The following is a 23812-nucleotide window of genomic DNA, read 5'->3' on the forward strand; positions in this document are numbered from 1 at the left end:
ATACATATTGTCAAAACAAAAAAACACAACATTAACCTATTGGTGTCCTGTTTAATTCATTCGTATTTGGTTCTAGAAATTAATACTTTTATATATTTCGTATTTTATAAATTTTCAACCTACTGACCACCCCTAAATATGTTTCAAGATTGTATTTTTAAGAGGTGCAAAAAGCTTGGTATTATCTCTACACGAAAAAAACAAATTTCACATCCACGTTTTAGGGTAAAGACAAAATGTAACTTTATTCAGTTGAATAATCAAGGAAGAGAATTTGTACATTTATCATATTAAAATAAGTAACTAAAGATTTATCACAAAAACTCTCGTGTTAACTTTACTTACTCGGGTTTCAACAATAAGATTTTACTTGAACCACTTGAGTTAACCCCTCGTACTCTGGTTCCAACCTCACCGAGCCAGGGTTAAACTCGAGAAACTCTTGAATGACGTCAAACCAATGAGAATATCTTATCATTTATGCTTGGTCGGAGCCTTACCCTAGATTTACTAAGCGTTTTTCAGAATATCAACTCTAGTGCGTTCACGTGATAATCTATTAACTATGAAGTCGATTGTAGAGTATCATGTGAACTCTGCCATTTATATATACTCACCACTCTCAAACTAAATGTTCTAAGGATGAAATCCGGTAAATGCGATTCACTATCAAGCTGTACTACTATATCACCATAGTATAAAGACTCATTCAGCATAGGCCAATAATGCTCACATTTTTTCTAATAAGAGAGAAGCAGATTTATTAATCAATTTCATTGACATTTATTTTTTACGGTATTTTTTTTCATAAATATGAAAAATCATATTTTAAAACTTTTATAGTATGAATAGGCAAATAATTTCAAACTGATTTTTAATCTGTTCTTATGGTGTGATGTTATACCACTGTCAAAGGTTTGGGAATTAAGCTCCCTCGCACATCTTTAATGCCGATATTCTTTATCTGTGTATGTGTCTGTCCCAAGTCTTCGGTTGGTTTTTATTTTAGTGGTTGACGTTGGTTGTTGTCATTTTGAACCTTTTATAGCGGACTAAACGGAGTAAAGTTTTTGGCACAACTTTTTGGAATTTTGAGTCCTCAATGCTCTTCAACTTTGTATTTGTTTGGGTTTTTAACTGTTTTGGTCTGAGCGTCACTGATGAGTCTTATGTAGACGAAACGCGCGTCTGGCGTATTAAATTATATATAATCCTTGTACCTTTGATAACTATTATCATTCTTGAAGACCGTACAATATGAAATATGATTCAAAGTTGTCATATTGGCAATCGCATTGGATCTGCTTATCTATAAATCAACTAAAAATTAAATGTAGTAAGAAGTAAACGATAGCATGATACAAACATAAGTATGCTTTTATTTGCGAAAAAATATAGGTCTAAAACTGAATTATACTTTTTAGATATATTTACATAAACGTTTAAAAATATAATGCCACTTAATTAACAAGGACAAGTGGTGTGATGATACGGAACATCTGAGCAGACTGCTTGCACTTTGCAGCAATTGTTGTTACCGAGTACATGTATTTATCGTTATTGTTGTCTCATGTGAATTCACTCGTATCATTTTAGTCAAATTGAATATACATGTCACATATAAATCAAATGTGTACTATGAACATGGAACACGGTTAATGTAAATTACCCTTCCTCTTTCAACGCATTGTGTTAACATGACTATAATGCTAGCGTTCTGTTCCCAGATCATTCTCCAGAAATCATTTATTGTTGACGCTAATGGTCCTTGTGCTGCTATGTATTCCCGAGCTGATGTGAATCCCTGGAAAAAATACTTATTCAGATATATAACAGATCAGGAACTTGCGTGAAGATTTTTTTATTTTGTGATTCTATATCGTTTGCGCATAGTACATTTTTTGTTTTATTTATTTTAAAATAATGTATTTCTCAATCTCTATAAAAACTTTTAATGTTGGTCGATTACCATTTGAACTTATATTCTCATCTGATCTATTTCAGCCCAATTTAAGAGAAAATTTGAAAGAGACTATTGACATTTTAAGAGATAAAATTTGGGCGCTGCTCGTGTGTTCAATTTTGTGTTGTGAAACAAGAAATATTTACATAAAAAATAATAACAAAAAAGAAAACATTTTATCGCAATCAGTGTACGAGTTGCTCAGGCGTTATTAATAAAAATAACGGTACCAATTTTCTTGCACCAGATGCGTATTTCGACAATACATGTCTCTTCAGTGATGCTCGTGGCCAAAATATTTGAAATCCAAAGCTTATATAAAAAAGGAAGAGCTATAATCCAAAAGTTCAAAAAAAATAGCCAAATCCGTGAAAGGAATCAGAGCTTTGTATGAGGGAGATACATTCACAATGCCAAATCACCGTAGACATATTTCAAAAGTAATATTTAACTTTACAACTTCAACCCCTACCAAATATTATCCTAAAGTTGTGTTTTAACACTGTACGCTGTATGATAATTTCAAATATATGTTATCTAAAGTAGAATATGGTTTATATCCTCTGTGTTTGATGGCAGTTCAAATTGTCCCAAGTTGTATAGAATGATATTACAACTATCTCGTTTTGATCACATTGTTATTATCATTTAATCTCGTCAATATACAAAATGATTCCCATTAGCTTTGAAATAGTTGGTCAACTAATTACATACCAGTGCATAGTTCGCATTTATATAATCGGATCCAGGTTCATCCTCAAATGGCAACAGTTTTACACGTGTCTTATCGACTAGAATAGAAAGGCAAATATCATAAAAACACATGTAGTAGTTTTCCTATAACAGTTTTAGGAACAAGCATAGTAAAACTATCGAAATTAGTACTACTACTTGTAGAACAAGACCAGCCTAAGATCTGTCATTAATTAATAATTTTATTCAATAATAAATGGATAACCGAAATTAACCGTTTTTTATGGGGTTGTATTGTACCATCTTTTGTTTACTTAGGAGCGTTTTGTTGAGTTGTTTATACTTTTATGTCATTTTACCTTTTGATCATGCTATTGTCTGTTTTTTCCTTCAAACCAATTCGAGCACTGCTTATATTTAAAGTAATACATGTTTGTAGATAAAATGCGCGTATAAATCATAAGCATGATAACTTTAACAAGTTTGTATTCCTCCTATGACTTTAGTTTGTTGATTGCCCCCTTGTGATATCTTTCTTCTTTTTTTTTAATTCTAGACATGTCGGTACTATACTCGGCTTTGAACTAGTTTTCGGTAAATGCGAGGACTCTTAAACCGGTACTTTGTGTTTTTATCATAATGACATATCATAATGACATTTGCTAGCCTTTGTTATGGGCACGAACATTTGAAGTTTTTTTTGCAGTATGGATAGTAATGTAAGAAATTGCAATGTTCATAAATTCACTAGATGAGAACAACTGCGTAGTATAAACACAGAAATCTGAATGTACAATGCAAACCATGACATATAAAATATCGAAATCCTGCTCTGCTTGTGCAATACAAAAATGTACAACACGCCATATTAAACTTTATTTTGGGATTTAACTGAATAAATAAACAAACGTTTTATTCCTCTCGTGATTAATTCCTTAAATCTTTCTTAAATTGTCCAACGTCTCTTCATCAAATAAAACCCTTGTTTAATATTCAATTTATATCCAAGACTAATGTATAGCTGTTGAATTTATGCTTCGATGCCTTATAAACAACTAGAAAAAAATAATGGTGCGGCATTTAAATTATAGAAAAACTGACTGCAGGAACAAGCTATGACTTTATAATTGAGATTATCAGCAGAAGAGAGATAACTCCATGTTAATACAATAGACATAAGTAAAAAACTTACATGGCAGTATATTGGTATATCTGTTTTTTAGCCTTGTCTCCTGAAGTTCAGCGTCTGTGGTGGGAAATTCCGGACTCAATATATTAAGATCCTGAAGAAAAAAATGATACTCCAAAAAAATATTATTTAAAAATGAGCAAGTAAAGTATGATGTAAATGCATCCATCGATTTCTTAAAAAATAATAATCTAAGCATGAACTAATTTTTAAGTTGTTCAAAATAATTAAAGAAATAGTAAAAAACATCTGTTTATCAATTTTCAAAGGGTGTGATGCAATTTGGGTTTTCTTTGTCACAGAACATGATAAAGAACCGTTTGGACGTCGGTTCAAACCCACTTTTCTATGATTCAATATAAATTTTAATTTGAATGGGTGTATCTTCACAGAAAAAAAAGGAGACATCTTCAAAATAAACACAGAATGGAAACTTTTGTCTGCGTCATAGATAAATGTGGGTAAAAACATTGTCAAAACAATTGCACATGAGAGCCGTGGTGTAGTGGTTAGTGCATCGGATTACTTACACAAAGGTTCCTGGTTCGATTCCCGTCTGGGATGAAAATTTCAGGGACTGATTTTCGGCTCTCCCTTGACACCATTGGCGAGTATGGTCTTGAGGAAACGATGATAGTCCGTCGGAAGGGGACGATAAATGGCTGACCTGTGTTAAGAGAGAGCCATATCTCTTGCACGTTAAAGACACCCTTGTAGATTTCGAAAAAGAGTAGGCTAATGCCGCTACAAGGCAGCACTCGCACCCGCAAAGTGGAAAGGGATTAATATATATAAGTTTTACTTGTTTCCCAATCCACTATAAATTAATATGTTTAAACTAAAACAATTGTTAAAGAATAGTAAAAATCGATATTAAGGGAAACAAAGAGAAAAAATAAACAAGTTTCTCTTTTTATATTTTATAAAGTCATCTTCCTCTCAAATTTTATTATATTTTCTTCCTGCTTACATAAATTATGAAAATAAAATATTCACAAACCGTGAGAATATGATACGGTAGCTTGCAAAATTGGCATATTATTTTCATAAGTTTGGAAATACCCTGAAAGAGGATAACAGCAATATTTGATCTTTTATAAATAATACTTCTTTGCTGTCATAAAAGAGCGAACATATTGAATTATTGGTCTATTGATGGGAAATTTCATGTCAAGTTAGGTAATTTTATTTCAATCATAAGGAAAGACGTATATCATATGTGAAGTGACAGGTTTATATTGAAGATATTATATAAGTTTGACATACCTGAAAATCTTGGGAAAATAGTAAATTAGAATCAGCTGATAATTGTTCAAAATGCGAGCCCATGTCTGATAACTTAACTGGTCTGAAAAAAATACGACAAAAATGAAAGCCAACATATTTTGAATTTAATGCATTCAAACATCATACGCAATTACTTATTTTATAATAATAATAGAACACACCCGCGAAATCGCGGGCATTCAGAGCGTATTTGAGAGGATGTAAAGTGTTTTGAAGGCAGTATTTTGTAATAGATTTATAATGACTTCAGAATTTCAGGAAAAGTATCAAAAGTCATAGGTGCTTGGGGACAGGAAAATGTTTTTATTAACCCTCCTCCTTTATTTCTAAAATTCCTATTTTTTTTTGTTTTCTATTAATGTCATTATTAACATACATTTAGTGTACATGTATTATGAACACTCCAGTCAGGAGCCTGTAATTCAGTGGTTCAGTGATATTTGTTTTTCGTTCATTTTTTGTACATAAATAAGGCTGTTAATTTTCTCATTTGAATTGTTTTACATTGTCATTTCGGGGCCTTTTATATCATACTTTGCAGTATCGGCTTTTGCTTATTGTTGAAGGCCGTTAGGTGACTTCTAAATGTTAATTTGTGTCATTTTGGTCTCTTGTGGAGAACTGTCTCATTGGCATTCATAATACCACATCTTCGTTTTTGGTAAAACATTTAGCGACTTGAGAATTTCAGAAAAGGTATCAAAAGTCATAGGTAATTTGGGACAGGATAATTGTTTTTCTAGCCCGGCTCCTCCTTTTTCCACAATTTTTTTTGTTTGTTCTCTATTAATTTTAATGACACATGAATAATTTTAGCGCTTATCTGTATATTATGAACATTCATTAATACCCCCTTCATATACACGAATGTTTCTTACGAATGCTAACGAATCACCAAAATTTACAAGATTCGTTAAACTTTAACGAATCTTTTGCGAATAAACCACTTTTACGAGTGATTTGCGAGTGCTTTACGATTGGCTACGATTTACTAAGAATGAATGCGATGCTTTTACGATAACAGTAGACGATTCATTGCGAATAGATACGAGCAATTAACGAATGCATACGAGTGTTTTGCGAGCACAATACGAATGGTAACGATCTGATCCAAGTTTTTACGATTGGTTAACGAATAGTTTACGATAGCCCACGAACATTTGCGATTGAGTTACGAGTGTTTTACGAATGTTTATTTTTTTTGCAATGGGAAATGCATGCACTCATATAGATAGTAGGCCATACAGTCTCATTTATTATCCATGTAAACATTCGGAGTAACAAGACATGTCTTACGAGAGAAATAAATTATTACTCTTCCATAACTTCCTTCGACTTCTTCTTCCACTGGCACAGAGGGCAGAGGAAGAAAATCAACAACTGTTTCCTCTTTGTTTTAGGAGGAGGAGGAGGAGGCGGACTCAACGTAGATTTTGGTGCAGGCCATGGCTCATCAGAAGAACTTTGTTTGGACAATATGACCAACTCCTGCATGAGCTTAACCGGGAAGATGCGTCTGGTTACAGAAACTTTTTAAGAGTTGATGCCGACTTGTTTGGGGAGATACTTGACAGAATTACCCCTGCAATCAGAAAAAGCTCTACCTCTTTCAGGTAAGTACTTCAATTTTCAAGCAAAATAAAACAGAAATGTACATTAAGAATAATAGTTAGTTTTATTTTGTATGCTGACTATATCATATGAATATCCGACGGTGCCGAAGGACGAGGCTTGGATTTTCCGCATGATATAGTCAGTTTAGAAAACCATACTAACTGTTTTTTCAGAAATTCATATCTAAGTAAAAAGGTCAGCAAAACAATCTTTTAAAAACATTTCCTTAAGCACTTTGCTTCTAAATAATTCAATTTAATACAAAGTGAACAAAGTACGTGTTAGTAACGCCCCAAATAACGTTCGTATTCATATGGAAGTGGGTATATTAAACTGTCTTGTCTTTTGTTATTCTAATGTATGACACATTTCCAGTTTACCTTTTATGCGACAAAAAATATTCTTTTAATTGCATTGTAAGTTTAGATAAATATTTCTCGTTACAGGGAACCACTTGAACCAGGACTGAAGTTAGCCGTTACACTCAGACATTTGGCTACCGGTTCCACGTATGCTGATCTTATGTATGCCTTTCGTGTTGCCCGGAACTCCATATCACTCTTTGTGCCTAAAGTCTGCGAAGCAATTTACTTAGCATACAAAGATGAAGTCATGCCGGATGAGATTACGACGGAAGATTGGATGCGTATAGCATCTGACTTTGAAAGAATATGGAACCTCCCACACGCTTGTGGTGCTTTGGATGGGAAGCACATTAGAATAAGAAAACCGCCTAACTCGGGGTCGTTATTTTTTAACTACAAACATTTCTTCTCTACAGTGATGATGGCTCTAGTTGATGCAGATTATAAGTTTATTTGGCTGAGTGTGGGCTCATACGGAAGTGCATCTGATAGCCAGATATTTAGGGACTCGGAACTACGACCAATGTTAGAAGATGGAACTTTGGATCTTCCGCCTCCCTCCCCTCTCCCAAATGGTGAAACAGACATTCCTTATTTTTTATTGGCGATGACGCATTTCCTCTCCGATCATGGATGATGAAACCCTATTCAAGAAAACGTTTAGACCACGATGAGCGCATCTTTAACTATAGGTTGTCCCGTGCACGTAGAATTGTGGAGAATGCTTTTGGCATTCTTGCCATGAGATTTCAGATTTTGATTGGAACTATGCATCAACTGCCAGGAACAGTAGATTTAATCGTACTGTCTTGTACTACTCTTCATAACTTACTTCGGATAAGGAAACGTGCTGATCTACAACTGTTTGCTGACGAAGAAGACAACAATCATAATTTAATAGAGGGACAATGGCGACAAGGTGCGCAACTTACCGACGGAGACCCAGGGTATCAGAGAAATTTTGGTAACGCTGCTGGAATTGATCAAAGGAACTATCTTAAAAATTACTTCAACTCGGAAGCAGGCGCCGTAGATTGGCAAGAGAACATGATTTGACTGGTTCAGAAACATTGATTGTTTTGAATGCATCAGTATTGTGTTAATTGATGTAATGTTTAAAAATAAAAATTTAGATATAGATAGGACTATAAAAAATCTCAGAATGAGGTTCTATCATAATGAATAATTCACTCCAACTTTGTTTGACATACACTTTATAATACAAATTTGTTGCAATACTAGTACTTGGAATGGTATTTAAGGGATAGAATATGAGTGAAGACGGGGAATGTGTCAAAGAGGCAACGACCCAACACGCGCAAAAAAGAATAGGTTGAGTTTAAACACAAACTTTGATAAGCATCAATAAATGAGTTTCAGAATGATTTTGACATTTAAGCTAAACGACGGTTGTCACACTTGAAGCAGGAGCTGCTAACCCTTCCAGGGTACTTGAGTTCACCACATTTTGTTTTTGTTTGGGGTCCATGTTGCTTTGTTTTTAGTTTTTGTTATGTTGTTATTTGTGTTGCCTGTTGTGTATTTGCCATGGCATTGTCTTCTTTGTGGTTTATGATTATTGATTGCTCCTTAGTGTGTTCGAATTTGATTTACAACTAAATGTACATTGAAAAGGACACAGGCGCCAAGTAATGGCAAAAGATTCCGTTTGCATATTACACTTTTCAGCGATGTCATTTTTTATTGGTTTTGTTTAAAAATTTTGGTTCCTAAAATAAACAACATAAACAAATGTGGATTAACCTATTTCTTTTCATTCTCAAAAAAAGCTACAAATTTTCTACAATCTACAAATAGTTATACATTTAAAGGTTCTCTATTCAAGATTTTCCTAAATCTTTTCTAAATGAAAATAAACAGTCATTCACGTCGAAGATCTATATGAAAGGTGTTTCTGGGTTTATTGTCTCATAAGCATCCGTCAGTACTGATGTTGTATCTGTCGCAGTTGATTCAATAGCACTTGGTGTCTGACTTGTAGTGTGAGTTGAGTATACTGTCTGTTGCTGTTGACCCATTAAGATAGGTTGCAAGTTAGTCGGTTGCAGTTCTGCCCATTGGTATCGACCATATTGTTGAAGGACGTCAGCTGGCGGATTCGAAGCTGCTAAGTTGCGTGCAATGATATAGTCGCGATCAGTAGACATTTGTTGCGGCTGACGATGCCTGAACGACATGGATGATGTTGTCGGTCTAATTGAAGGCCTGTTATTTCCTACTGCAGTTTGCTGTTGAGGTTGTAATTGGGTAAATTGAGGTAATGTTTGGCGATTTACTTGCTGGGAAGGGTCTGTGAATGTAGATGAAAGCTGGGATGGCTGTATAAAATCATCCCTTGGCGGTTGTTGTGTTTGACGCTGTTCCTGTTTAGACTGTTTAACATACTCCATTGCCTTGAAGATAGTTTCATTCGTAAAATCCTCCAGACAGGAAGGGGTCATCTTTGCCATTAGCGTACTAAGGAAATCGCAGGTCTTCTCAATGTCACTCTTTGGGACTGCTAACTGCTGAGAAACTTTTTCTAGGCAGTCAGATATCTTTGTTGTAGTTGACGATGTTGTCACTGACTGTGGTGTACTTTCCATGGTCGTTATTGATGGAACTGATGACTCACTGCAGTCTGAGTACCGGTCAGGTTTCTTGATCTGTGACCCCTTGGTTCCTCTTGCCTGACAGACAAAGGGTTTTACAAACTCGAATTTCTCCAACAACCAGCTAGTTCTAGATGTTAGCAAACCATCTCCGACACCGGCTCCGGATCGTGTGGTGTTTTCTCTTTTCTTTACTTCTTTCACATACGTGGTTCTTAAGGACGTATACCATCTTTGAAGATCACCGGGATTCAACTTCATCCTCTGTTCCATTTCATGCCATGTTCGCTCTTTTTTATCGCGATTTTTGAAATCAATACTTGTCTTGTCGTATAGAAAACGATTTGACTTTAACCACTCAATTACTTCGTCTTCCTCTTCGATCGTCAGTATTCTCGCACTTTTAGTTTTGGGTTTATTCTTCTTGCGAGTCTGAAAATACACAATGTCCATTTTCGTGATAACTATCAACGACTTTACTATAAAATACACTCATAAATATTTTTATAATGACCGGTCTTTCAAGAAGTTCATATGCTGATTGCAATTGTTTGAAAAGTATCATAAACATTGTTATCTTTTTTAATTACATTTTTGCCAATACGTTCAACAACAGTTATACACTGGCCTCTGGATATAGATTCCGTGTTATAATTATTTTAACTTTAATCTTATTATATTGCTATTCTGTCCAACTAATCTGATTTAAATAATGCAGATTTTCTTTGCGTGTATCGTAGTTTGATGATTTATTTGAATAAAATGCAGTTCCTCAATTGCCAATTTCACTAAATATCTGTCTATGAAACTCATACATTTTTTATGTGCTTTATAAAGGTGATTTTCAAAGACATTGAATAAGCAAATCTCACTTACTGCTGCACTGGTTGTGGCAGTGGCTATCAAATCGTCCTCATCTGAGGCAAAGTTTGAGCCGGCTGTATCAACATTGTCAGTATCTGAAAGTTGCTGCTCAGGATATTCGATACCAACGGTTTGTGGGTTTGCCTCTGGTGGTGGTAATTCGGCGGGGTTTGGTGTTTCGGGCGATGGTGGTGGTGGTGTAGGGGATCTAGGTGAAGCAGGATTTGTCTTCCTTTTCCTTGCAGCAGGTCTTCTCTTTGGAGCCATGATTCAATAGTAAAATGCGACTTCCTTCTTCCACGATTTTATAACAACTGAAACGAACTATTAGAATAAAAACAAAACCCCAATTTTATCGTCAAATCATTTGTTAAATATTCCTATTTGTAAAACATTCGCAAAGCACTCGCAAAGCAGTCGCAAAGTATTCGTATACATTCGTAAAGCAATCGGATATATTCGTAAAGCACTCGCGTGAATTCGTATCAATTCGTTAATCCATCGCAAAGCGATCGTAAACTGCTCGCAACTATTCGTAAATGAATCGTTAAACATTCTTAAATCAAACTGTTCACGATTTCTTGCGAATGATTTACGAGTTGTTGCGATCGGTTAACGATGCATTAACGAATTATTGCGAGTGATTTGCGAGCTCTTTACGAATGAAAGGATTCGTGGACATTCGTGTAAAATTTTTGGAATGTCCAAAAATTTCCAAATAGTTTTACGAATCGATACGATTGTCTGCGAATGTCTACGATTTGTTTAAGAGTGGTTTACGATTGCTTGCGAGTGATTTACGATTGCTTGCGAGTGGTTTACGATTGCTTGCGAATGCTTGCATTTGATAAAACAAACAACATTCGTAAGGAATCGTAAGACACATTCGTGTATGTGAAGGGGGTATAAAGGGGGGATCGGGGCAGAGGCGGATTTAGGAGCCCGCCCCCCTTTTCTGAAAAAATAATTGGTTGCTTATATAGAGATTCACTGAAGCATGACCGGAGCGGACCCCTTCTTAGGCAGTCAACAGGCCCCTGCGTATGGACATTTCTGGATCCGCCACTTCGGAGGGGCCCTGATCCCAATATCCCGGGCTTAAAAACATGAAATCCCGAGGTTCTGAATTTATTATACAAATTAAATATCTCGACATCCCGAAATGGTAAATCCTGAAATTTCGATCTTAAAAACACCCGCTCCAGAGGTTCTGAAAGTCAGTGTATTTTCTTTTTACAGTCAATTCTTAGTTTATTAATTGATCCACAGCAGTCATTGATATATTATTCAGACCCTCCCTATTAAATAAACCCTGTGACTGCCGTGGATAGTAAACTTGAAAATGATATCAGACAGAAAATAACTTTATTCGTAGTATATGTATTTGTTTCAAAATAAAAAGAAAAACGCAAACCGGAGGTCTAATCTGACATAAATTTCGTGCATTGACGGATATAAGACAGAAAGTACACTGTATTCGTAGTATTAAAAGTATACAGAAAAACGCAAACCGGAAGTCTAATCTGACTTAAAATTTCGCCCAATGACGGAAACATATCCGGATGTCTTTTTTCTTGTTTTTCACCCAAAATAACTCAATCTGAATAATCATATGAAATGGATGTCAAATATGATTATGCACTAAACCCATAGGACAGAGGCATGATGATTAATTTATTGTGGAAAAAAGAGAAGCGACACCCAAAATGAGGTCTTCTCGTTTAATAGTATAGATGTACAGGCCATATATTTACGTAAATGGTGGTCTCAAATGCGAATGTCATGGGTTCGATTCCTGGTTGGGTCAAACAAAATAACTTGACAATTGATACTTGCTGCTGCTCCGCTCGTTAATATATGGCATTTAGGAGAGAAAGCTAAGACAGTTGGTGTGTCAGGAGTAGGAATAATGCGTTTTGTTTGATGATATTATGTCTTCATGTGGTTGCATGTTACAAAAATGTTTCTAGTGAAGAAGAACCTAAAAAGTCCACCCCAAGTGTCTGGCTATACTGCGTAATCATATTAAACAAAACGCTAGCTCTCCTCATGAATATACATTTTAAAATTGGCCATTGGACGTTAAATATTCATATATCTACTCATGCAATCCTCAGTATCCATTATAACCATCATCATCTCATATAGCATAAAGAATTATACATGTAACTTGATATTGTGATAATTAACAACAACAATACCTACCGAGATCGTCTTACATCAGCTAATTCTTCTTCTACAAACGCAACATTGTCCTCTCCATTGTTAGACTTTCTCATTGGCTTACCACTAAAGCAACTGAATAGTGAAGTATCATATACATTGTACATACAAAGTTCAAAGAAGGCAATCTACACTTAACCAATTTCCATGGAATTAAAGTAAATGATTTAGCCTGATTAAAGAGTGAGGCGACGAGTTAACAGTAATAGGGATAGATACAGAATGCTGTACCTAAATCTTTTGATTTATTTCAGAAGTATAATTTTTGAACATTTGTATACATATCAATAATAAAACAACACTTAATTGATTCTGACCAAGATAAAGAAGGTATTCCGTTTATCGTCGATAATAAATGTAAATGATATGGATAAGTATTCGGACCTACATCCGCTATGAAACACTGTATGTTTCTATACGTAGTCAAAAAAAATGCGAATGAATAAAAATAGAGTTAAGAAGTCTAATGTGTTATAATTTTTCAAAACAAAACATTGACTTTTTTAAGTGACACCCTTGTTGAATACTTTATTTAAGGTACTTACGACAGTTGTCTTCTCCATAAGTACAGTGTAACACTACCAATCAGTACAACTGTAAGAACAAACCCTATCACACCACCAATAATGGCCGGTAAAGGCTGTGATTGCTGATCTTCGTTTTCTTGTAAAGGAAAAATAAAAAAAATGCATTTAAAATATTGAATAGATAAAAAGATCGTACACACTTGTATGGATTTTAGATGTCTGCTCAGACAAATGAAAGCCGCGTATCCGAATAGTAATTTTGTTTAACTACGGTGCATTTGTAAACACTGTTCTTTTAAAACGATTAAACCAAAATACATTTTGTATATCACACTGAACTGTAAATAGGAAAAACATACAAACTATGAATAACGAGGATCCGATGTTTGAATATTGTGGCAGAGGATTTTAAAACATTTTGGCAGAGGATGATTTCAACATTATGGCAGATTATGGTTTTGAACATTGTGACAGAGGGTTTTAAACATCGTAGAAGTTGATGTTTTAAACATTGTGAAAGAGGATATTTAAACATGTTGGCAGATGATTATTTTGGGGCGGTGATGTTTTGAACATTGCAGCGATGATATTTTGAACATAGTGACAGAGAAGATCAGAGAACGTTAAGATATTGTAGCAGTTGATGTTTACACATTGTGGCAGAGTATATTTAAATATTGATATGAAAGAGAATGTTAAAATCTTTTGACAGGGGATATTTAAATAGTGGGGCAGTGTATGTTTCAATAAAGGCAACAGTAGTATACCGCTGTTCAAAACTCATATATCCATGGACAAAAAAACAAAATCGGAGTAACAAACTAAAACCGAAGGAAACGCATTAAATATAAGAGGAGAACAACGACATACATTTGTAACACTAAAATGATATACACACACAGAAACGGACCGAGTATTAAACAAAATCCCACGAGAATAACAAATATAACATCAAAACCAAAAACATGAATTTGGGATAGACAAGTACCGTGACACGTCTTATCGCAATGTGAATTTACACTCAACAATAAGAGAAAACAAACGACGCAACGTTAAAATGTAACACACACAGAAACGAACTAAAATATAATAATGGCCATATATCTGACTTGGTACAGGAAGTGTGGAAGAGGGTGTTTCAACATTGTGGCAGAAGAATAATGCATATCATTCAAATCAAATAACAAATTCAATATCACACTTCCGGTACACAGTATGCATTTTTGCTCTGCTTTGATATTTGATTAAAAAGAAAATAAACATCCCTTTAATTGTGAAAATGTAGTGAGAATACCATACTTTTTTTTAATCTAATGCGTGAATTCATTTCAAAGATGTTTAATAAAAGGAACTATTTCGATCCATTGATGTTTCTGTTGATTTATGCAGTTAACAGGGAACTATTTCTTACAAGGAACACATATCAATGGTAATTTTCGCTCAGTACAAGTTGTTTGAATATGATAAGGTGGTAACGAAAGTGAACCTTTATAGTCACGTTATGACAAAACTATTGATAGACGTCGCGTACGGTGTTGGTGTTAGTTTTGGTAACGTTATTTTGACGTTATTTTTCATGCATTTTATAAATATCGTCGTACTTTTTTTTAATTTCTTGCAGCTCAATCATACAGCACAATTCATATGAGCGGTTTGCTTGACTTGCTACATGTACGTATAGAACCGAAATGCAAAAGCGGCACATATTTTTTTTTAAGTACAGTTAAATTAAAACGGAAAATGATATTCATTTAAATTAGTATCCCCTTGGAGCAAAGATATTTTCTGCTGCTTTTTCTTTTAGTTTAAACATATTTATTTATAGTGGATTGGGAAACAAGTTATTACAACTTATATTAATCCGTTCCACTTTGAGGGTTCGAGTGCTTCCCTGTAGCTTTAGCCTTTTCGAAATCTAAAAGGTTGACTTTTATGTGCAAGAGACATTGCTCTCTCTTAACACGGGTCAGTCATTTATCGCCCCCTTCCGACGGACTTTCACTGTTTCACATGCAAGTCCATCATACTCGCAAATGGTGTCAAGGCTTTTATCCGCTTTTGATAATTTCCGAATACATTTTTTATTAGTTAAATCGTTTGTTTCACCGCCTGTATTAATAAATGTTAAAAGAATCAACAGTTGAAAGCAAATTCAAAATTAACCACAATAAAATTAATTTAATCAAATTTGCCAATTACATAAAAGAAATTTAATCTCAACTATGAACAGGAAAACAGATGAGCGCAGATAATTTTAGCGAAAAACTACTAGGGGACATTTTAGCGGAGACATTAGAGCCCATTTAGCGCAGGATTAGGGAGATTTTTATGGGGGGGGGGGGGGGGGGCTAGGATGAAAAATTTTGTCCTGCCTTTTTTTTTTAGTTGTAATCTCTGTCCTGCCTTTTTATTTTTCATTCTACCCGGTCCTGCCTTTTTTTTTAGTTTATCCTGACTTTTTTTTACATAAATTGTCATCCTGACTTTTTTTTTTAACAAGTGTCTCATCCTGCCTTTTTTTTTTACTCAATACTCCTGTCCTGCCTATTTTTTTCAAATTTCATCCTAGCCCCCCCCATAAAAATCAAATGGTAGCTCCCTTAATCCATTCAGCTGTATTTTCGATAGCCCATTTTAGCGAAAACTTTCCTAGTTGAATAACTAAAACAACGAGCATTAATTTATGCTGGTTTAATATTAAAGTTGTATGTATATATATTTTCACTTTGGTTCATTATGGAAATAAAAGTAATTCTATAGTTGTCACTCAACTATTTACGTTTTTCTTGATACTATCATCAGATTGGAAACAACAACATATATAAAAATACAATGTACAGGCGAATGTGCACCGCAATCGAGACAAGATAAAGAGAACAAATCAGTTCCTACTGCAACTTTATCAACAGTATTGTACTGATTGTGCATGGGTTTTCTCTTCTAGATCTTGCGCATGGGTCTTTGATTTTTAATAAAAAGTGTGCAAACAAAATAAATATTGAAACAAATATATAAAGAAAAATGCAAGGATGAACTTACGGATATTTCATTAAATAAAATTGAGAATGGAAATGAAGAATGTTTTAAAGAGACAACAACCCGACCATAGAAAAAACAACAGTAGAAGGTCACCAACAGGTCTTCAATGTAACGAGAAATTCCCGCACCCGAAGGAGTCCTTCATCTGGTCCATAAGAAAATACAATTCTACTTCAGTGATAATGAACGCCATAATAATTTCCCAATTGTACACAAGAAACTAAAATTAAAATAATACATTGTATGTGCCCATCAAAATTAGTAAAGAAGCATGCCAGCATTGTTTATCCTTGCATGTTCCTATGTACCTAGAAACACACTATCCATTCTTTCTGATTTGAATATGTGCAATATAAATTGATCCTTTTTCTATTATAATCGTTTGTTCTAAGACATCAGGTCCCGTGTACTAAATAAGGAACATTCAAACAAGTCCCCCAAACTGCCTCAAATAATAGATAAAAGGGGAGGGAGAGAGTTTCAGAAACATTAAATCTGTTAAGAAAGTTTTGAATAAGCATTCAATGACATATTTGTCGCTGGACGTCAGATAAACAATAAATCAATACACAAAAAAAATGCGCCAATTTGGGTTACGCAATGTTTCAACCATTATTCTCATTTTTATGATTAAATCATACTATTGGTAGAGAAATTCACAATTTGTTATATGAAATTAACAATTTGTTATTTCTTATTAATAATTTGTTACATCAAATTGATAATTTGTTATACCAAATTGATAATCTGTTATATCAAATTGATAATTTGTTATATCAAATTGATAATTTGTTATATCAAATTCATTATCTGTTATATCAAATTAATAATTCGTTATATCAAATTGGAAAAAAGTTAATTAGCATGGTACGTAAAGGCTTCCGCAATTTTAAACGTTCTACATGTCAAGTTTTACAGAACGTAACGTCAAAACAAGTAAAAAAGCATGGTGTGACAATATGACTAGACAAAAGTAGCCGCTGACTGTGTCGTTAATACTTCCGACATGTGATCGAAAATGGGTTCAAAAAAATCCCTGAACAGTAGATTTAAATGTTATATAGTATTTTCTGTGCTATTATAATTTCAAAATTCCCCCCTCCAAAACTGTATAATATGACTTATCATACTTGTAACAAAAATGTAAAAAACGGCGTTTTGTGACATTTTGACTAGACAAAAACAAAAAGATCGCGTTTATTTTTTCTTCAATATTTTCTCTTAAAAATTCGACACAATTTTTTTTCATACACTTAAATAAAAAGTTATGACGTTTGAATAAAATTTCATATCATAGAAAAGACTGCAACTGCCTATTACTTTTCAGAAGACACTTAACAAATACGCCAAAACGTCAGAAAACGGCGAGTGTGACATTTCAACGGATTTCATAAAATGAACAATCTAGGACATAATTTAAACAATACTTACTAATTGAAGACATAGCAAGTTGTATATTTATTGTATAATTTTGACACCGGAAGGGTGGATATGTATATTGCGGTTTGGATCTGCAGCATTCGTTCGAATTTCGAAGAGCTCCAAAATATATGCGAGATTTGGGTTTTGTGACAGAAATACAAATTTCAAAAAATCATTAATTCTGCCACGATCTTTTGAAATGTTGTAACAAAACTTTTTATTTATTCTTTTCTTATTATATACGGAATAAAATGACGTATCATTTTTGGAATAATCTATTTGAATTCCCTTTAAAAATCACTCTTAACTTCACCCCTATCCATATTTTTTTTCAATTTTCGGCTTGACCACAAAAGAAAGTGAACTTTTCGTCCTGGTCAGACGCGTCCAGTTAACGATGACGTCATAAAGAAAACATATACCAATAACACCAAAGACTACTCTTGCTAGGAGTACAACTTTTTTTTAAATAAGTTTAAAAAATGACAAGAATAACTTCAAAGCAACGCTGATCATATGTCGCAGTGTTACTTGTCTACACGCTCAAAATCAGTGTTATTAGCGATCATTCGAGTAACAAAATGAATAAAAGTATTGATTTTAAGGCATATTTCATTTCTACTTTTAATTATGCACATTTTGATATACATATTTATATAGTTATTAATTCCGAAACTTGTAACAAATGCAATAAAGGCGAACTGGATTTGCAAAACCCGTATTATCACCAACACCGTACGCGACGTCATACCATAACGTGAACAATAGACATCCTTATTCAGATTGTACATGTTGTATAAAGTTCGAGGAAGTGAACGTAACAACTGCTTGTTGGGGAACACCACCAATCTAGATTTTACAGACGCTAGTATCAATTCAGAACACTCCTGATTGGGTGAGACACATAAACATATTGTTGGATACAAAAACAAAAAAACAAGATACCAGATTACATTTGTTGCACTATATGGGAACTGTAGTATCTCCTTGTAGTCGTAAAGAAATATTGGATTTTCACAAATATTAAATGTTGCAATATAAATCAAATATAAAAAAAAAAACATCTTTATGTAACTTTTTTTTTTACATCAACTAACTTTTCTAAAATACAATAAAACTTGGGAATGAGGTAAATGCAAATAATACTAATTTTATAACCGTATGGGTTTAACATTTTAAGAATTGAATGCTTCTTTTTGTAAATTTATTGGGTGGTAAAAGCGTTGACCGAAGTACATTTTGTATGAAGCGCGGAAGCGCTTCATTCTAAAAATGTACGCACGGTCAACGCTTTTACAACCCTATAAAGTTTCAAAAAGAAGTATTGAATACTTATAATTACATTTTTTTTAGCTAAAATCATGAAAACACGATTTTTATCCAGTTTTATTTAATTCACCTGTGCACTTTTTTTGTGGGACCTCGTGTCATCATGCATGATAAATGTTATTGTCTGATGCAATTGTTTACGGAATAACATGTTAGCCAATCAGAATAACCTATTATAATGAAACTTACATCTAATGTAATTATTAAAATATATTTCAGAAAAAACATGTTCTATGTTCAGTGAACCGTGCAATTATGGAATACACTCTAATTTGAGATTAGAATAAGAAAGAGCATTTCATAGGGAACATGTGTAGTTATTAAAACTCTAGTTGATTGGACTTCAACTTCATCAAAAACTAACTTGATAATTTTTTTTAACTAAAAACTTAAAACTGAGGTGGGACAAACGGACGGACGAACGTTCAAATGAAGAATCCGAAAGACATAATCATTCCTTAGGTAAATATAAAAATTTGTGGCATATCCATAGTGTCTATATATAATTATCTACCTAATATGAATTAAATCATGTTGCATGCTATAGTACTCACGTATTATCTGTGTAGTCGATTCTGTTGATGTGTTGATAACTGAAGATGATGCCGTTGGAATAACAGATGTCTTTGACGACGATATGTCAGTAGATGAAATAAAACTTGTTGAGGAAGCTGTTATACTAGCCGATAATGAAGCTGAAATACTAGTCGGCAAAGAAGCTGAAATACTAGTCGGCAAAGAAGCTGAAATACTAGCTGACAATGAAGCTGACACGCTAGTCGGCAAAGAAGTTGAAATATTGGTTGATATAGACGGAGCTATACTTGTCGACAAAGAAGATGAAATGTTGGTTGATGAAATAACCGAGTGAGTAACAGTGTCGGTTATTGTAAAGGAATGAGTTGCGCTGCTAAATCTTGTTTCGAAAGATTCTCCTTGAAGTGTTGAGGTAGTCTGCATTGTGAACGTTGTTAATGGAAAACTTAATGTAGAATTCATTTCAAATGAGGTTAATGTTGTTAATGGTTTAGGAAAATCAGTTTGAGTTGAGCGATATTCTGTTGTATGTAATTGAGAAGAATTTTCATTTAAAGTTTGTGTGATACTTGTGACTGTTGGAAAAATAGTATAGGAAGGTTCTACAATAGTTTGACTTATAGAAGACGTTTCAATCGTAGGAATTACAGTATTTTTATCGGAGGCAGATGTATCTGAAATTGTTGCAATTACGGTTAATGTCATGTTATTACTAACGGCGGTAAAAGACACTGAAGGCATTATGTCTCCGCTTGATTCTACCATAACGGTTGAAACATTTCCAGAAGAATTAGCATTTTCAGAAGCTGATAAAACATTACTGTGTGTATCGTAGATGGATTCACTTCCATACAAATCTGTTCCTGTGTCCAGGTCAGTACTTGGAAAGAGAGATACCATGTCAGTGCTGCTTAGAATATTTGATACAATGTCATTTGACGGACTAACAGTAACAGATGCATTATTTAACACATTTGATTCACGAATTGTTGTAAGTAAAGTAGTCGCAGTAAAATCAGTGATTGTTATTAATTCTGTTTCAGCTGTTAAAGTTGTATTTAACGTAATACTATTCTCAGTGAAATTTGTCATGGATAAATTGTTAACCGTTGATGGAGATGAACTGGTTGCGTTAATGACCTGGATGGGTGACACAGAAGAATCATCCACATCAGATACTGAATACGACAACGTATCTGTTGAAGCTACATCGATGACCTTAAATATAAATTATCATTGCATTTACATTATAAAGTAAATTTTCAATGCTGAATATTTTATACATATTCAACACCTTTACAAATTATACCATGCATTAATTGGGTAAATTAAATGGGGGTTTACCGGGACTATATATAGATGCTTACCTTTAAGTGACACTGGTACATTTATATCTATGATAAATCGTTTCTTGATTTTTCTCTTTCAATTTGTACTATTGGGCAGGGTCAAGAATATAATTTGTCTTGTGATAAATAGCCTCGGTACAACAAACATAAAGTTAACGAAGGGATTCTCGCACTTAAGAAAATAATTGAATTCTGGTCAACAGTGAGAATCGGATATAATATCCCCTGGTCCATTTGACGTTGATGCGTATTTATACACCCAACGCAACTCAGTGGACACATACTTCAAAAAGGTCATACAAGTTGTAATAAGAATTCGGATAGCCCGCAGTTAATCTCAATAATGTATATGCAATACGTTATTTTTTCTGCAATATGCATGTATATATTTTAGATAGTATTTCCTAGACTGAATATATTTTAAAAATATCCTCAAACAAATATAGCATGCAATATAACAGTTCATTAAAAAAAGTCCCTCCATGCCTTTCAAAGGCACCTATTCATAACATTTTAAAATTGATTTTTGATTGTTTCTTAACGTCGAGTAACAAAATTATATTCATTACGACAAAAAAAAAAGGTTTTGTATATAATCTGAAAGACTTATTCTATACTGAATAGTATAGAAGTCCCTGTCCACGTATATTTTAGCAGATCGTTTTAGTTAGTTGATCGACTTTGTCCAGAGATCACACTAGTACATCAAAGGATAATAATGGAAAGTGCGTTTTATGCAATTAAAAAATGGTTGATCAATTGGTTTTGATTTTTCTCCTGTGCGTTTTGGGGATTTTGTGTTGTTAATTGAACAATATATGATTTCCTTTTCAATATTAAAATTGTAATCGTTTTAGCTTTTAATTAAACATCGATAATTATGTTAAAACGCGGAAATTTATACTGAATGCTCATATCAAAAATCAAAATTGTATGCCTAATGTTTTGATACTAGTGTTAGTGGTTTTCCAAAAGAAAAGAGTTCCAACTAAAATTGTCTTGTAAAATAATACTAACTAATTAAACATGATTTTAAAAGTCTTTTCAAGTAATAATTATAATTTTACAATCATTTGAAGATCATAAACAAAGTCAAAATTCGTGTTTTATTTCTGGACTGCAGAAATAAATTGACTATTCAATTGGCATTTTTAAACTGATGTAGAACTCAATTAAAATTTCTTTAAAGGAATTAATACCTATTAATAAAAACTAAATAATGAAATAAGAATCTTACCAGTAGAGAAAAAATGTAAATGCATAGTAAATAATCCATGTATACATGTACATGTACAGATAATTTCGACATTCTAATGTTTACTAAATTACACTCAGCAAAGTCAAAGATTTTGGATATGAAATTTATTTGTATAGTGGATGATAAAGTTTTACAACCATTCAATATAAACATGACACGAAGTACTAAAGACCCTTTATCAACTCTCTATACAGGAATAAAAACTTCACCTGTAGTTTAATTTAAGATAACAAGGAAATGGAAAATATACGAACCCAGGGTCTCCACCCTGATTACATAAAAATATTACAATGTACAATTACAAGCTCGCGTGTTAAATATGCATGATAAATATCATATTTAAAGATAAGGTCATGTTTTAAAATGATGAACATAACAGTCAAAGTTATGATAAAAAAATCTCACAATGTTAACAAATTAAGTGTATTAGGGACCGTTCAATATTTGTGGATGGGGCAGTGCATTCTTAATATTGTTTCATTAAAAAAGTTAATGCCCATCCTTTTAAATGCTGCACAAAAGTTCTTGCCCATCTATAAAAAAAACTATAAAAAAAGTCATTGCCCCTCTAAAACTTAAAGACAATCAAAAATGTTTTAGGTTCTTTTTCTATTTTAAAGTTTGCATGTTTATGTCTGGAAATCAAAGAATTATAGACTTTGGTGTAAATACAAAATTCAAAATGTGCTAGTTAATTCCATATATATATATATATATATATATGTGTATGTGGGTAACATACATTTTATTGTTTTTATAAAACCAATATGAATATGCATGTATAGATTTGATTTTATACGTATAGCCTGAAATACAATATCACAATTAAATTTCAAGACAAAAGTAATAGCATACTTTATCAGCCAGCCTTTCATAGAGGCTTGAGAACTCGGAGACAGTTAAAAGAGAGCACACACTCGCACACATTCGAATTGCCATTCAGAGAAAGTATAAGCAGGCCCATAGCAAGGAATTTCCAAAGGGGGGTTATTTGGCCTTAAAAACTAGACGTTTGAATTGTTTTACATTGTCTTATCGGGGCCTTTTATAGCTGACTATGCGGTACAGTATGGGCTTTGCTCAATGTTGAAGGCCGTATGGTTACCTATAGTTGTTAATGTTTGTGTCATTTTGTTTTTTTGTGGATAGTTGTCTCATTGGCAATAATACCACATCTTCTTTTTTATATTTAACAGTCACAATTCGAACAGAACGTTGACTTTAACAGTCATTATTTGTTTTCAAGGCGGGGGGAGGGGGTCTTCCAAACCCCCCGAACCTCCCCCCTGGCTACGGGTATGATAAGATAGTGCACATACACATAATGCAAGTCCAAGCTCTATTTTGTCCAAAGTGTAACATGTAGACGGATATCTAAGAACGAAGTCAGGAGCCTCTGGCCTTTGTTAGTCTTGTATTATTTTAATTTTAGCTTCTTGTGTACAATTTGGAAATTAGTATGGCGTTCATTATCACTGAACTAGTATATATTTGTTTAGGGGCCAGCTGAAGGACTCCTCCGGGTGCGGGAATTTCTCGCT

General features: G+C 33.6%; 2 protein-coding genes across 2 annotated transcripts in view; one reads left to right on the forward strand and one right to left on the reverse strand.

Moving 5' to 3' along the window:
* Positions 1 to 23812, reverse strand: part of LOC134687965 (receptor-type tyrosine-protein phosphatase alpha-like) — a 33956-nt gene that overhangs the window by 3107 nt on the left and 7037 nt on the right. The window contains exons 2-10 of the mRNA XM_063548430.1: positions 19682 to 20882; positions 13356 to 13473; positions 12793 to 12885; positions 5112 to 5193; positions 3849 to 3939; positions 3343 to 3440; positions 2678 to 2800; positions 1670 to 1804; positions 618 to 740 (exon numbers count right to left, since the gene is read on the reverse strand). Coding sequence (XP_063404500.1) covers positions 618 to 740; positions 1670 to 1804; positions 2678 to 2800; positions 3343 to 3440; positions 3849 to 3939; positions 5112 to 5193; positions 12793 to 12885; positions 13356 to 13473; positions 19682 to 20882 — 2064 coding nt within the window. The remainder of the gene's footprint in view (positions 1 to 617; positions 741 to 1669; positions 1805 to 2677; positions 2801 to 3342; positions 3441 to 3848; positions 3940 to 5111; positions 5194 to 12792; positions 12886 to 13355; positions 13474 to 19681; positions 20883 to 23812) is intronic.
* On the forward strand, positions 6123 to 7748 carry LOC134686400 (uncharacterized). The gene is made up of 2 exons (XM_063546072.1): positions 6123 to 6745; positions 7193 to 7748. Exons 1-2 carry the CDS (start codon positions 6420 to 6422, stop codon positions 7746 to 7748), a joined length of 882 nt encoding a protein of 293 aa, XP_063402142.1. The 5' UTR covers positions 6123 to 6419.

Source organism: Mytilus trossulus, chromosome 10 (genome assembly GCF_036588685.1).
Source record: "Mytilus trossulus isolate FHL-02 chromosome 10, PNRI_Mtr1.1.1.hap1, whole genome shotgun sequence".
Lineage (NCBI taxonomy): Eukaryota > Metazoa > Mollusca > Bivalvia > Mytilida > Mytilidae > Mytilus > Mytilus trossulus.